At 39.8% G+C, this 16,358-nt stretch overlaps 1 protein-coding gene across 2 annotated transcripts in view; it reads left to right on the forward strand.

The window, feature by feature from the left end:
* TWNK (twinkle mtDNA helicase) overlaps nucleotides 1–16,358 on the forward strand; it is a 289,758-nt gene that overhangs the window by 240,516 nt on the left and 32,884 nt on the right. For both annotated transcript variants that reach the window (XM_044056485.1, XM_044056486.1), the window contains one exon: nucleotides 5,553–5,694. In XM_044056485.1, the coding sequence (XP_043912420.1) occupies nucleotides 5,553–5,694 (142 nt within the window). The remainder of the gene's footprint in view (nucleotides 1–5,552; nucleotides 5,695–16,358) is intronic.

Below are 16,358 nucleotides of genomic sequence, written 5' to 3' on the forward strand. Positions count from 1 at the left end.
CACCCATAACTGTTCCTCCCTACACCAATTGAAATGGCTTGAACTACCCAATCATCTTATCTACACACAACTCATCCAAGCAAATAAACTTATATTTAGCCCTTCTCTCTGTCCCTCCTTCATCTTAACCTTTAAAATGCATCTTCCCAACAGATGCCTACGATCCAACCAACAAAATCAAATTGAACTGGATAAACCCTCCCACCCGTCTGGCAAACCTCTTCTTTCCTTCTGCCTCACACGCCACTGGAACTTCCTCCCACCTCTCATCCGTACCACTAACAGTCTCTATCTTTAAATCTCTTCTCCACTCTCACCTAACATCACTGTGGGAAAGCTCTTGCTCCCATCCTACATAATATCTCTATCTGTATCCCTTCCTACTTCAAACACTTTGGCTGACACCTTCTTAACAAGCTGTCACTCTTTATTCCTCCTTAATGCATTATATTGGGTCCTTTGTGCACTACCTTTTACAGCTGGAGCTAACTTGATTATTGTTAATACTGCGATACTTATCTATCCTGACATTTCATTATCGTTAAAACTGTGATACTTTATCTTCTCTGACATTTGTATTTTCTAAATTCTCTTTAACTGCTGTATCAGTATCTACTAGATTTACAGTTATGACTTCTTAGTAGCTCTGTGTAACCTAGAATTATTTTATTTTTTTAATTGTATTGTATTTGCATTTGTAATACTGTTATTTTAACTAGTTGTAACTTTGGAGCTTTTCTCCCCAGGACTCTATTGAAAATGGGCTCCTCAAGGCCCAGTGGACCACTCTGGTAAACAAACTGCAAATAAATAAATAAATATCTTTCTACCATCAATGGTTGATCCACTGAGATTGACCGTTTGAGCCACCTAGCTTTACAGTACTGAAGTTCATTTCTTGGAAAACTTTCTTGCTTGTTTTAAGAAAAGTGTTCTAGATGAAACTGCTGTACATGAAACTGCACTTCATCGTGAAGGAGGCTTTGATGGATTACCTGACCTGATTTACTTTTTTGGTCATGTTGTTTCACTTCTCTTGTACATACCTTCAGCAAACCTTATTGTCTCAACTTCAACTTGAGAAGTCTATCTAAATTTGGGAAGTCTCATCTGCAGGACTCAGTCTTCTGAGCTCTGGGGGGCAGTCTTCCAGCTCCTATTTGGGATTCATCTCAAACCAAGGACTCAACAAAGAAGGTCCCTGTAATTGGATACAGCAAACATAATCTTGCCTTACAGATTAATCTGTTAGAAGTTCCTCCTGAAGGGTCATAAATGCCATCTTAACATTCCCCTGCATATGACTAGTCTTTCAACCAGCTGAGGCTGTTGAATCCATCTTTACGTCAGGCAAGTGTACATTTTACCCCCCTTTCCATACAACCTCTCTGTACCCCAAACATGACTCGCTCCTCACAACCTTTATTTCTCCCTACCTCTATAATTACAATAACATTCTCTTTTTTTCCTAGAATAATTATTCCTGACAACATCAACTCTCTCCCCATTCCAGACAGTCCTAAACTCATGCTCTACCTGAATCTCATACCAGACACTAAGCATTCTAAATTCCTTTTTCCCCCACATTCTTCAAATTAACATCATCCTTCTTTCGGGTGACATTCATCCCAACCCTAGACCCTCACCCTGTCAGCCTACTAACTCGCCCTTACTTCATCCCCCCTCTCCCTTAAAATCTCTTTTTTTCACTACACCGAATGCCCAAAGTGTATGCAACAAGTTACCCAACTTCAATGCCTAGCTGCTCCATAACCACACTGACATCCTCTCTATCGCCGAAACATGGCTAAAACTCCATATAAAAAACCCTGAAATCACTTCCCCAGTCATAAGAAATGACAGAACCCATAAGAAGGGTGGTGGAGTCGCTCTTCTTTTTTCTTCCTCTCTGTCAGTGACACCCTATACTAAGCCCTTACCCCAGTTTGCTACTGCTGAACTAACCCTGGCCCTTCTACAGATAAATAAGCACAAAAACATATGCATAGCTGCCCTATATATCCCACTTGGAGACATATCCCCAATCTAGAAGAAATCCTGTCCTGGTTCTGTACTAACAAACAATGAAACAATAATCTTAGATGACATTTAATATTAACTGGACCACTATACAATCTCCCACAACCTCCCAGAACCTAAATCTATATAACTTCACACAACTAATCGACTTGCCTACTAGACCCTTCAAGGACAGCTCCTCTGGTAGTACTCTCGACTGGATATTACTTTCTCACCCCCCACAGTATCTCTAGGGGTACCCTACCTGACTCTCTTAGTGATCATCTCCCTGCCTTTGCTCGTCGTTTACCCTCCTCCATGCATCTGTCTCACACTTACATCTCTCCTCGCACTCTAAAAAACTTCAACACTCAAACCTTCTCTGACTCTGTAAAACACATGAACTGGAACCCTCTAAAAATCCTTCCTCTGGATAATGCCGTTACCTTTTTCAATACTACATTCATTAACCTGTTAAACAGCTATGCTCCCTCCAGAACTAAAATAGTTAAATGCAATACTGTCCCTTGGATAATCAAAGAAACTTTAACCCTCCTGCATTTCTGAGACAAAGCATGGAAACACTACCAAAAATATAAAGCTCCCACCTCCCTGACTGAATACAAGTTACTTCATAATAAAGTTAAAAAGCATATTGCATCTGAACCAAAAATCCTACTACTCCGTACTTCAGAATAACCATAAAACTAACCCAAAAACATTTTGGAATAGTATCTCTAACCTCCTCCCTCCTGGTAAAAATAGACTACCCTTGCCCAAATCCCAATGCCTCTGATCTTTCTTTAGCCACCCAGTTTAACTCCTTCTTCATAGACTCAATAGTCAAACTCACCACATATTTCCCAAACAATGCACTAGCTTCGCCTCCACATATCTCCCCCTCCCCAGACCAAAACTTCTCAACTTCCCCCTATACTGTCAAACTTATTCCTATCTCCACTGTAAGTAAACTCCTTCAAAAATTGAAACAATGTTCAAATGCCCCTGATAACCTTCCATCTAACTTCCTAAAACTAGCTGCCAATGGCATAGCCTTCCCCATCTCTATCCTAATAAATTGGTCAATTCAAGAAGCGTATGCACCTCTACTCTGGAAAAAGGCCTTTTATTATTCCCCTTCACAAAGGGGGCAACAACAATGACATCCCTAATTTCTGGCCAATTGCCATCTTATCTTCTGTCTCTAAAATTCTAAAAAAAATGCATTTACCTACAGCTATTACCCTACCCCCTGACACAACACTGATTTAGACCTGGACACAGCACCACCGCCACTCTCCTCTCCTTCCTCGAAATTGTCAATAACACTTGCAACTCTGACAGTATTGAATTTACCCTCCTTCATTGTTTATCCAAGGCTTTTGATACTATTTTGCATAATCTTCTCCTGTCCAAACTCTCTAATCTCAATCTATCCATCTCTTCTATCAACTGATATTCCAGCTACCTCTCTGATAGGCAACAAGCCGTCAGATGGAAAAACTGTACATCCTCCTCCTTAGTACTCCTACAGGTGTACCACAGGGTTCTGTATTGGGTCCTTTACTGTTTAACATATTCATAAACGATTTCCATCATAAACAATTTCCATCATTGTATCCCAAATGCTAAACTTGTCCAATATGCAGACGACTGCGATCATCTGCTCTGCCGCATCCCTCCCCATACTCTTGAAATTAACTCAAGAAGCCTTCTCTTCTACTGAGCGTTGGATGTTAAATAATCACCTAGCACTCAATGCATCTAAATCTAGAATCATGATATTTACCCCTTTGAAAAAGCACCATAATAGGCAAGAAGTCTTTCTCCATAACCAGCCAAAACAAGACCTCTATTGAAATCGCCCCCCCATACAAAGCTTCTAGGAGTCTTTATGCTGAACAGTTGAAATTTGTTATTCATATAAAAACTAATATAAAAAAACTCACCAAAAACTAGGTATGCTTTATTGCCACAACCGTTATCTTACTCCCTCTACTAAGCATGTCCTCTCTACCACCTACTTCATTCCGTCCCTCTTGTATGGTGCTCCACTTCTTAATAATCTTCAATCCCCTCTAAAGAAAAAATGATCCTCCTACTATAACAAAATCTCCAAGTTCGCTACCAGATTCAAATCCTCCACCCACCACTGCAACGCCAAATTAAATTGACTAGAACTGCCTAACTATCTCTCCTATATCAAACTAATGCTCATAAACTCATCTGCAAACCTTTCTCTGCCCCTCCCTTGCCTTCTCTCTCAAAATGCATCTGCTTGATAGTCTTCTCAGGTCCAATAATCAGAACCTGCTCGAAGTACACAAACCTGCATGCTCTCCATACAAACTTCTATTATCCTTCTCTATAGCATGCCTCTGGAATTCCCTGCCACCACTTATTTGTACCATTCATAACCACTCCACCTTTAAGACCTTTCTCCATTCCCACCTCTCATCTCGCTGAGAATGTTCTTGCTCTCACTCCACATGACTTCCCTCTACTTTACCCCTATTTCCCTAGTCCCCCACTCTCTCAACTTATAAATTATAACACCGATCTCCACTATTCTTATCTACCTTTTCTCTTCAAATATTACTTACTCCCTACTATTTCTTACATTTTCTCTTATAATTGCAAGACTTGTAATTCTTAATTCCCTTGCTCTCTAAAATTTTTTAAATATGCCGTGTGAGACTCATTGCCACTACTGTTTATACCACTGTATAATCTACTCTTTTGTGGATATTACCTTCATGTTCCAACAGAGCATGTTACACCACTGATTTTTTTTTTGTTTTTATATAATGTTTTGTTTTACTTTTATTGCATACTGTAATTTTCTTAAACTGTGTAATAACTTGTGAACATGTTAATTTTTCAATTTGTATACTGTTTAAGGAGCTTTTCGCCCTGGGCCTCCATTAAAAATAGGCTCTTCTCAGCCCAATAGACTATCCCGGTAAACAAACTGTAAATAGATATTTCATGTTATGATGTCAAATCTAAGCAGATTTTTCTCTACTTGAAGGTGGGTTTTCCTAGTGGCCAGATGGTGGTCTTGGGAAGCTCTAGGGACAAGCGTGCTTATGTTTATGTCATGTTAATGTCAGTGTGTGCTTCATCTGAGCATGTTGATGCCCCTGAAAATGTTTTTTACTAAAACAAATAGTCAAATTTTGATGGGTACAGATACAATAAGTGCATATCTGTTATTTGTTTCCATACTGTAAACATAAAAATATTTTGCATGTATTTCATATGTAGTTTGTCCTAAAAACTGGCAATACTCATATTTTTAGTAGTGTTTTGGTATGCCTTGTAAAGTATATGCTTTTTCTCATGTGAAAAGTGTCACTTTCTAAACATTAGATCCCAATGAGTGACCATTTCCCAGTGAATGACTATTTCCATGTATCTACTTGTGCTTGTGGTAATTCTTGGTGTGATATATTTAATGGCTGGCTATGTGATGCATTGTTCCTTAACTTATAAATAACAGATTGTTAATCATTTATTTGAATTTGCTTTAGGTTAGCGGTGCAGGATTACATCATTGGCACTTTCAGAAAGTTTGCTACAGATAATAGCTGTCACGTGACTCTGGTTATTCATCCAAGAAAAGAGGAAGATGACAAGGATCTTCAGACAGCATCCATTTTTGGAACTGCAAAGGTGGGTGTGACATTCCCAATTTTTTCTTTTAGGTGATATTTCATTGGAAGGTGTTGAGATGTCTTGAGACTGACTGGAACCACTAATATGGTACATGTTAGGTAGTATTAAGTAATCAACGCAAATGGAGATGTAGGAAAGAGAATGCAGATAAGGTAGATATGTGGTGGGCATGTAGGGAGCTGATATCCCTTTGGAGGAAAGCCAGAAAGATATGAGAGGAACTACTGGGGGAGAAACAGGCAGGATATAAACTCTGCTTTTTAGGTTTGGAGAATGGGAAGTGGTGGTGTATAGAAAAGAGACTTGAGGTGCAGCTGTTAGCAAGAGAGGTAAATGTAACTATTGCAGAAGCTTGGAAGGGAGAAGGAAAGGAAGGATATAAGGAATGCAGAGATTTGAGGATGGGGGTGATGAGAGAGAGGTGGACATTGAAGTAGTTATAGAATGAGAAGGAAGGTATGCTGATGCAAACTTTGTAGAATGCCAGATTGATCTTACTAGGGCTAGCTGGGTACAAGTAAGAGTGCAAAGTAGAATGCTGATCAGGGCTACTGAGGCACAGAGACCAACAACAGATGTTAATGCAGTACGAAATCTCCAGGTATTATTTGGCCTTCGATGCTGCCTTCGTCAGAGACTTCCTTTCCTAGAAGTGTAAGGGGAGGTTGTACAATTAGTAAAGAGATGAATGCTCTTGAGAAGGAAGAAGAAATGAGATGATGCAGTGAATTACTGTATTGTGTTACAATTATGAATTGATGGAAAGTACTGTAAGATATTAAAAGGCTTTATCATATTTGCTGTTTGTCTAAGAATAATAATAAAGTAAAAAAAGATAATGCAGACAGCTGAGAACCTGGATCTGCAGGTTTGTTTTCCAGCCATTGAAGGTTTGAAAATGAGGCTTGAAGTTCAAACACTGTGAGGAGCATTTTGGGTTAAGTCATCAGTTAGAATTCCACAAGCGAACCAACATTCTGTCAGGTAAAAAAATATTACTACTTGCTTGTTGTACGGTTTCAGCAGAAGATGGTAGAGTTGTGACAAGAATGAAATGTAAGGCTGTAGCTGAATCAGGTAACCCATTGATGCCCTTCATAAAAACTGCAGATGTACCACTCCTGCTGTGGCTTGCATCTTTATTTTCATCTTGTATGGGTCGCAGGAGTGTAATGATAAAGCTGTTCCAAAGTAGAATGTTAGTCAAACCCATGAAGTGAGCCAAGAGTAGCAGAATAGTTTTGGTGGGTGTATTGGCTAGAACTAAGTGAAAGACTGTTACAGACTGAGAAAAATGTACTTGGAGCATGTCAACTTGTGAATGGCGGCGATGGGGGGGGGGGGGTTAAATTTTGTCCAGAAGAAGATATACTTGGTTATTGCAACATCAATTTTACTACTAGTTTGCAATCAGATAATATATATTTACTGGCTATCATTCTGCATTAAGCATTCTCCCACATAGTCAGTTACACAGCAAGTAACATTTAAGTCATAGTATTTCAGAGTCACTTATACCGCCCTTTCTACATCCCCTGCTGCCACATAGAGGTTGGCTTCAGCCATTTGAGAAGCACTCTTAAAACATTTTCTTGAATCAATAAAAAAATCCTTCATGATGTTTTGTGTACTGGTAAGGAACTAATGTTTTTTTCTTGTAGTACATTTTTGTTGAACTTCATTCTTGTTGTAAAGTCACCTAACATAAGTTCTTTAGAGGTACTTCCACTTTGAAAACCTGAACAAGTTGGTTGCCTTTCTTTTACTGTTCATAAAGCTTATGTCTGGAGTTTGGAAGAAGCTGACAACACTTGAAACAGAATTTTATGTTAAATAGTTTAGTACATAATCGTCTACTAGCTTTCCCCACAAATGGTTGGGTTAGTATCGGTTATACCATGGTACTCTTACTATGAAATAAATCATCCGCAAGTAAGTAAAAGGAACTTGCCAGATGATTTTTTTATGAACGTGTGCAGGAAAAAAGGGCATGAATATGTTTCAACTTTAGCTGTCTACACAGAATCTTCCTTTTCACTAAAATTCATCAATTATTTGCAATTTTAAACCCATTTTGTATCTGCAAGCAGTTTCCCCTGTTCAGCCCTTTTCTCCACTCTGGTCACATTTAGCATAACCACCCTTTTGTGGCCATCTTAAAGCATTAACATTTGGAGGCGGGCTAGACTTTGACTCCGCATAAACTGATGAAGCAGGTTTTGAAGGGGGTTCCCCATCTTTACCTTCATATGAATAGTCCATATTCTGTCTGAGGTCTGAATTTCAGAAGGCATACCAAATTGCTGTTTGTTTGGTGGTTTGGGTGGGGAAATTTGTTGAAAATACTTTCAAATTCATTGTATTTTGAAAACAAAATGCTTGAATCCTTGTAATTATGGTAAGTGAAACTGGGATGGGAGAGTGTGTGTGGGAGTGTTTGAGGGTTGGGTTTAGAATAAGGTCTGGGTTAGGGGATAGATTTAGTCACGTCCTGACTGAAATCACTGTTACAGTATCCCTTGTATATGGGCTATCACCTCTGACATTCACCTGGAGTACCAAAGCTTTACCTTCCTTAGGTTGTGTGTCCACATGACCTCAACTCATATGTGTTGGGGTATAAAGATAGACATAAATGTGTGGTTCTTCAGGCAGTCTCACTGCCAGCCCAAAGGGAGGTTTATTCATCTGTAAGACTGTTTGGTCATTGGAAATTTTACTCTGATTGTCTATCCAGATAAGAGCCCCATTGGGCAAACTTCCTTTTTGTCTTAAAATTTCTGTTAAATTTGTAGATGCCAGCTAGCAGGGATCAGTGCGAGTTCAAAGACTTGCGTACCAATTGTCTCTTTTTCTAGGTTGGTAAAACTGTCACAGATGTTGCTTTATCTATTAGTTTATTTCAAAAGCCCCTTCTTTCTACTTTCAGCACTTTCCATAAGACCCAGCATATTAAGCACTTGGCCCAATCCAAGTTGTTTGACTCTGCTTCATCAGACGTCATTCTGTCACCAAAGAAAAAACTTGAGGCCTTGAGCAGATACGCAGTCCCATATTTCTGACTCAGACGTACCCACCGAGGTTTCAGAACCCACATCAGGCTACTTCTGTTGCTTACTACCAAGACGCTATCGAAGGCCAGTATGGCTTCAGAGGCCTTGCAGACTGCCAGTATGTCCAAGTAACTGCTTCTTATCTTTTCAGGGGGACTGCATGGTGTCCCTCAAATGCTAGTTAGAGAAGACATTTTTTTCTAATAGAGGTCAGATATGGTTCTGAACCTCCATGTCTCATTCAGGCAGACGTCACACCCAAAAAGAAAAAACAGACGACTGATCTTGTGGCCTCCCCCTCTACAGCTAGAGGAGGAGTGGATGAATTTTTCACAAGAGCTTTTCAAAGCTATTATATCTTTGAAACCACCTCCTTCAGATATCTACTACCAGAGACTGCTACTGTTAAAACTACTGTGGTCATTTTCCTCTGATAAGGAGCAGGGCTATGACTCTGACCATTGTCTAGATTATTCCTCTCAGCTGCACTCTCCAGGACACATCTCTTCCAATGAAGGGGGGATTCCCTCTCACTGGATTCCCCTATAGAGGATACTTCTTTTGGGGAAACTATCTAGAGCATGATGAAACACTTTGATTACTAATCCACATAGATTTCTGATGTTTAGAAGTATTATACCTTGTTGGAGATTGATGCCTGTGCCCTTTCCCTCCAGTACTTGAGGCTTTCCAGGACTCTTCTCAGTTCACTTCTTTTGCAGCTGATTCTCAGCCACCAGCTCCTAAGAGACCAGACAGGTTTTACGTCTGTGATGACCTTAAATATTTATATAAGAACCCTGTGGCAGATCCTTCTCCAGTATCTCTTGCTTCATATAAGCCTTCCAAACTGCTGCCCAATGCTAATGCCCTACCAAATGATAAAGACAGTAGGACTATTGATGGATGGGGAAGAAGGTTTACACCTCGGCTATCCTTGCCTTTATGGCAATTAATTACCTGACTGAAATAACAAAGTATTTAAATTTCTGTTCTTACCTCCTTAAACAAAGTTATCTTGGATCCTGCTACAGCAGACTCTAAGCAACAGATACAGAGCTTACTTTCACAGGCCACTCAGATTGTCAGACACCAAATTAAGTGAAGTCACGATGAAAGAGATGAAAGGCTGCAGACAGATTCTATTCTTCTCAGTTACCATAGGAATTACCTGGGTAATTCTACCTCCTTCATTATAAGGTATGCGAGTATAGTCCAGAAACGAAGGGAAACACTCAAGAAAATATACTCTGAAAAATCCCAAAGGAAATCTCCAGGGAGGCAAAAACTTGACTACCCCTGCAGCATCGATCCCCCTGTTCCCAACCTTATTAATTACCCCTCTTTCTCCACGGTTATCACTCTCCCTGGCTAGGTGGGAAGCTATTACCACAGACAAAGTGGATCCTCTCCATTATCGGGGAAGGTTATATCATAGCTTGGGAAGGCATTCCCCCTCTGAGAAGCATCCCACTGCAAATCAAACATCCATTCTAACTCCCATTATTCAAGACCTCTTGAATCAGGGTACCATCAAGCTGGTACCAGCAGAATCCATGGGAAAAGGATTTTATACCCAAATGTTCATAGTCCCAAGAAAAGTAAAGCAGTCGAGACCTATCCTCGACCTGTCCGTCCGTACACTTAGCTGGAGGTATCATCTTTCAAAATTATCTCTCTTCAGACTCTACCTTTCATTCTCCTACAGGCTTACCTAGTGTCATTAGATCTCAACGATGCCTACCTACACATTCCCATCCATCCCTCATGCAGGAGATTCATCAAATTTTCTACTGGCTCCTTGCATTTTCATTTTACTGCTTTATGTTTTGGGCTTTCCATAGCCTGTGTGTGTGTTTGCAAAGTGCTTAATGTCTGTAGTAGCTTTCAGCTGCACTCAAGGGACTTAGATTTTCCCCTTCTTAGACGACCTTCTGATCCAGGCTTTCTCCCCACAGATTCTTCTTCAGCATCTTCAGTTTACCCTTTACCGTCTGATGGGTCTGGGTTTCACTATAAATTACCAAAAGTCACTCGTGGTCCCTACACAGGATCTAGTGTTTCTGGGATGCAGATTGGATACACAGAACACGCTTGTTTACCTGCCTCAGGAGAATGATCTTCAGTTTGTCCATTTACTTCCTTGACATCTCCTCTGCAACCCATTGTTCTGGAAGGGAGATGCTATGGACTTTGGGATTCATATTAGCCACCACCCCTACGCTCCCCCTGGAGAGACTCCACATAAGGAAAATTCAGTTGTACCTGAAGTTACTGTGATCAGAGCTTTATCTCCCCTTGGACACCCTGATTCTCCTCCTCTATTGTTTTTAGAGAGAGAGAGCTTATGTGGTGGGAGAGACAGGTCATCCTCAACCCCAGATTCCCTTTCCTGCCTCCTCTTCAGCAGGTTCACACGGATACGTCAGATTTGGCATGGGCTGCTTGGACAGGAAAACAGAGTGTAGGAGAAATGGCAACCCCAGTTCTTAAAGAGCACATCCACCTGAAAAGAATGAAGGCTGTTCTGCACCTCTTCAGATTTTTTCCCATCTGTGAAGACCAGGACCACTCCAAAGTGTACACAGACAACACCACAGTCTTTGCAGGTTATCACAGGAGGCTTGGAATGCTGTAGCACAAATGAGCTCACAGTAGCATACATCACCTTTCAGCACAATGTGCTAGCAGACTGCTTATGTTGTTCCATGCACAACCCTCAGTAGTGGACCTTGAACAGAGAGGTCTTCCATAACGTCATACTTAAGTGGGTCACTCTTCAAATAGACCTCTTTGGTTCACCAGGCAACCATCAGCTCCCCCAGCTCTGCATCAGGTACCCTGGTCCCACAGCCTGTAGGACAGATGCCTTTTCTTTATAGTGGGCAGGGAAGTTCCTCTATGCCTTCCCTCGTCTGCCTCTCCTTCTAAGAACTCTTCTCAAAGCACAAAAGAAGACAACCAGACTACTCTTACTGGCTCCATTCTGGCCAAGACAACATTAGATCACACTGCTTTTTCACCTAGCAAAACAAAATTACATTTTATTATTTTATTTTACATTTGTTGACCGGGCTAGTCCAACTGGATATATGTCCATTTTCAGTAGAGGCCCGGTGAGAAAAGCTCTTAGACAGATACATAGATACAAGAATTTTTAAGGTTACAATAAAACAAACATAAAAAAAAATGTACATATAGAACAGTACATTTCATAAAACTATTTACAAAATTAGAGCGAGATGTTTACATTTAGTGGTAGGTAATATTTTCAAACTGTTCACCATTTGCTTTTTGCAATTGCATAATCACAGAAAATTTATCACAGTGGTGAGAGTAGAGTTAAAAAGGCTTTAGTAATAGTGATAGATTAGTCAGGGGTTAGTACATGGACATAACCAGTGAGAATTAAGGAAAGTTTTTGTTTGAAGAGTGGTAAGGAAGGGAGGTGAGTTGACTAGGCAGAAGATTCCAGGTTTTTCCAGCTGCATTAAAGAAGAGAGAGTCACCTGCCTTGTTACAAGACTTACTGATGCTAACTAGAAGTTTATTTGATGAACGTAAGGTACTGAGATTTTTATAGGGGGTAATGAGGTCTATGAGTACTGGAGTGTTATTAGGCTGGTTAAGGATTTTGTGGGCAGTGCTAAGTTGGTTGAATTAAAGCTGATTTTGTAATTCAAGCCATCCTAGCTGCTTTAGATTCTGACAGTGGTGGGTTCTGAAAGGATTATCAGTGGCAAATCTGGCAATGTTGTTATAAGAGGTAGCTAGTTTGAGCAGACTTTGTTTTGATAAGTTAGTATATATAGGTGAGGCATAGAGTAGAGTAGAGATTAGATGGGAGTGGGCAGTAGTGGTTCTGGCTATAGGAGTTAAGAAGGGCTTGAGTCTGTAAAGGTAGCCCATTTTTCTATTAACTGTTTTTATAGTGTTGTTAATGTGGGTGTCAAAGTTAAGGTTGTTGTCTATTGTAATCCCTAGGAGTTTGGTGGTGAAGTCGGGGGATATAAGGGTGCCATTATTAGAAATGACCGAGAAATCTATTGGTGTGGACTTCCTGGTGGGATTGAAGAGGAGGAGCTTAGTTATTTGTGGATTCAAAAGGAGGCAGCGCTTTAAAAACCAAGACTCCACTATGCTAAATACCTTTTGTGTTTGGAATTGCAGTTCGGATGAGAATTTAGCTGTGCATATTAATGTAGAATCATCTGCATATTGCATGCAGGTTGCGTTAGGAATAGCTAAGTAGAGATCATTGATAAAAAGAGAAAATAAGAGAGGACCTAGAATGGAGCCCTGAGGGACACCCAGTGTTACTGGGAGATGGGATGATAGATTATTCTCCCAGAGTACAGACTGTTACTCAGGTAGGAAGTAAACTAATTATAGACAAAGTACCCAGAGAGAGTGATTTGAGAATATTTATAAGCAATGAGTGGCTCACCATAGCAAAAGCTTTTGAAAAATCAATAAATAGAGCAGAAGAGAGGACGATGTTATTGCGGTTTCTATTAATAGTATCAGTGAAGGATAGGAGGGCAGTAGTGGTACTATGGAATGACCTAAAGCCATGTTGGCTTTTAGCCAGTATGTTGTGCTGAGTTAGATGGCCTAGAAGCTGAAGATGAATGCATTTTTCCATTATTTTTGCTAGGGGAGATGATAGGGCTATAGGCCGATAGTTAGAATATTCATTTGAGTTCCCTCCTTTGTGTAGGGGGATAATATGTGAGATTTTTCAGATGACTAGGATGGATCCTTCATTAATTGTTCTATTCATCAGGATGGATATGGGATAAGCTGCTGCTTTTTGCAGATATTCAGCTGTGATCTGGTCAGCAGAAGGGGTACAGCGCTTAAGCTTTAGTAGGATTTATAAGTGAAGTTAGTGGAGATAGGTTCTAATAGAAAGGAAGGAAGAGAGCTAGTGATGGAGGTAGGAAGGCTGGATATGTCAGGAGATAGATGACTAGCTAGAGATTGGATAGCCTCGGTGAAGAAGGAATTAGTCATTAGCAGTTTGGATTGGAGTCTCATGATTAGCTCCTATAGGGGTTGGTGTGCTGGAATGACCTGGGTATAGGAGTCTATTTATGCCTGCCCAGAATTTTTGTGGATTATTTTGGTATGTTAGCTGCATTTTACTGTAATATTTTTTTTATCTAGGAGTATAGCTTTTTTAGTTGTATTTCTCATTTGTCTAAATATTTGTTGATCATATGTGTTTTTGGTAGTTCACCACCTAGTCCAGGCTTTGTTTTTGAGAAGGATTTTTTGCCTGGGTTTCTTTGGAGAGCCAAGGGACTAGTTTTGACCTAATTCTGATAATACGCTTAGGTGCATGTTGGTCTAGGATATTTAAGAATTTAGACTTAAAGTATAGGACTGTGACTTCCAAAGGGAGAGTTTTAGGTGTGTCCAATCACAAGCACCAAGTTCGTTCTGGAATAAACCTTGGTTAAAATGCTTGTTGGACCGTATGGTTCTACAAGATGTTGGGAGTGAAATATCAGTTCTTTGCCTGATTATATAGGTTAAAGAGTGGTCACTTACATCATCAGGGAAAATACCTACTTTATTAGTTTAGTGGTGGTTATTAATAAGTACCCAATCCAAGATGCTCCCTTTTTTGTTTGGTTTGTTAATTCTAGTTGGGGAAGTGAGAAGTAGGATGCTCAGTATTGATGCACTTCCAGTCAATGTTAAAGTCACCTAGGATAATAGTTTCTTGTGGGAAGGTAGATGAAAGAGACAAGAAAAGGCAGCAACTCGAGAGAAACAATCAGCCAAAAGTTTACTTTTAAAGGTAAGTCTAGTTTGGGTAGTATAGAGGTAAGGATGAATTAGCAGGAGAGATGTTTGGGACAAGAGAGGTTGTACTAGTATTAGTACAAGCTTCTGTGGGTTAGAGTAACAGTAAGATACCAGCAACAATATATTAATGGGAATTATTATGAGCCAGAGGAATAGGCTTGAGAGGTAGGATGGGGTAGGGATGCCACCTAGTGGGCCAAAATAATATTACAAGAATAGTTTAAAATAGCTATAATCTGGTAAGAGATCAAGGAATGAGAGATGGACAGATGGGGAGCTTATAATAGTGGTCAGAGCGGTGTATTGGTAAAAGGAGAGAGAGGTAGTATGGCTGCTGGCTGCCCTGGCTAGGAAGCGCACTATACACTACCATAAAATAATAGTAGCAAACTAGACTTTACTGCCAGGTGAAAGAGAACACATACTTTCTTGCTTCCTTTAAAGAAAGGGATAACAGTCAGTGAGATGTTACAACAGGAATTTTGTAGAGGGTCCTTGGTGGTCAGGCAGAAGATTCTATGTCATTAGTGCAGACTAAGCAAGTTACTTTTTGGGAGAAAAGGAGAAAAAAGGAGAATAAACAACATACTTTAAGCAGTTAAAATTCACTTATAAGCAAGCATTAAATAATATAGTATACATATAGCAGCTATAGGCTAGGTATTTGTTAGTTAAATTAGGACAGATACATTTCACTAATAGGACATTGCTTAATCACTCTCTAGAAAAAAAAGGATATCGACATACACCGTTCTTCAGTTAGCATAGGAATAGAAGGTAATAAAAGCAGATTTCTTATTTCACATAAAGTTATAGCAAAAACAAATGCCTCAAAATAGTAACCTAGATGTAGAAGTCACCTGGGTAATCTGCACATTTATCACACAAAAATATATCTGATTTAAGCAGACATAACAATAAATGAGTTAACAACAATCAATTGTAGCTTATCAAGTAGGGAACCATACTTTGAGAAACTTTACAGCAGTGATCTAGGTAATGCCTTACTAGAAATATGTCTAATATTAAGCTAATTTCCGAAGTATATACATAAATTATCCAACAAGTTCTTACTTAGTGGTAGCGCATTATAAACTTCACAGCTTTGTTCCCGTTGGAATAGGTACAGATAAGGTAACGCGTTTAAAACGCTGTGGCCACAAGCTGATAAGTCAGTAGGTGTGTGTTGAATTTAGACTTGACTATTGCTATTAGTATCCTGGTCTTCATATGCATAGGGTTTTTGTTCTAAAACAGTAGTATAAACATACACACTTCACCAGAATGTTTAATCCAAATTAGGCCTATTCAGTAAGTACAACGTGACTAGAGATTACATAAAAATCCACTATATGCTACCCGTGTAGTCACATCTAATTATTTGGAGTGCTGGGACAATAACTAGCCTTTTTATGAGTAGCACGGAGCTGTTAGTGCTAGCGATCTTAAGCTATGTCCAGAGGAAGACTGGATGGGGCTGTTGACAATAACGCTTACCAGCTTAACACTCCCTAAGAGCTGTTAGCACTAGCGCTCATCAGTTGTGCCCAGGGAAAGGCTAGCCTATGTGTTAGTAGGAAGGGGCTATTAGCAGTAACGTTTACCAGCTGAGCACTCACTAGATACAGCAGGGAGACCTTAGCTTCATTAAAAAGGTATCACAGTTATGGTTCAGTAATTCTAAAACACGTAGTGCTGTCATGGAAACCATTTGTAGAAGTTAATAATGGCAAGGCTTAAATGTCGCCAGTTCCTCCACACTATGCACACCATAGAGGAAAAAAAGAGGAC

This window comes from Protopterus annectens, chromosome 14.part0, assembly GCF_019279795.1.
Source record: "Protopterus annectens isolate FY-2018-M chromosome 14.part0, PAN1.0, whole genome shotgun sequence".
Taxonomy (NCBI): domain Eukaryota; kingdom Metazoa; phylum Chordata; order Ceratodontiformes; family Protopteridae; genus Protopterus; species Protopterus annectens.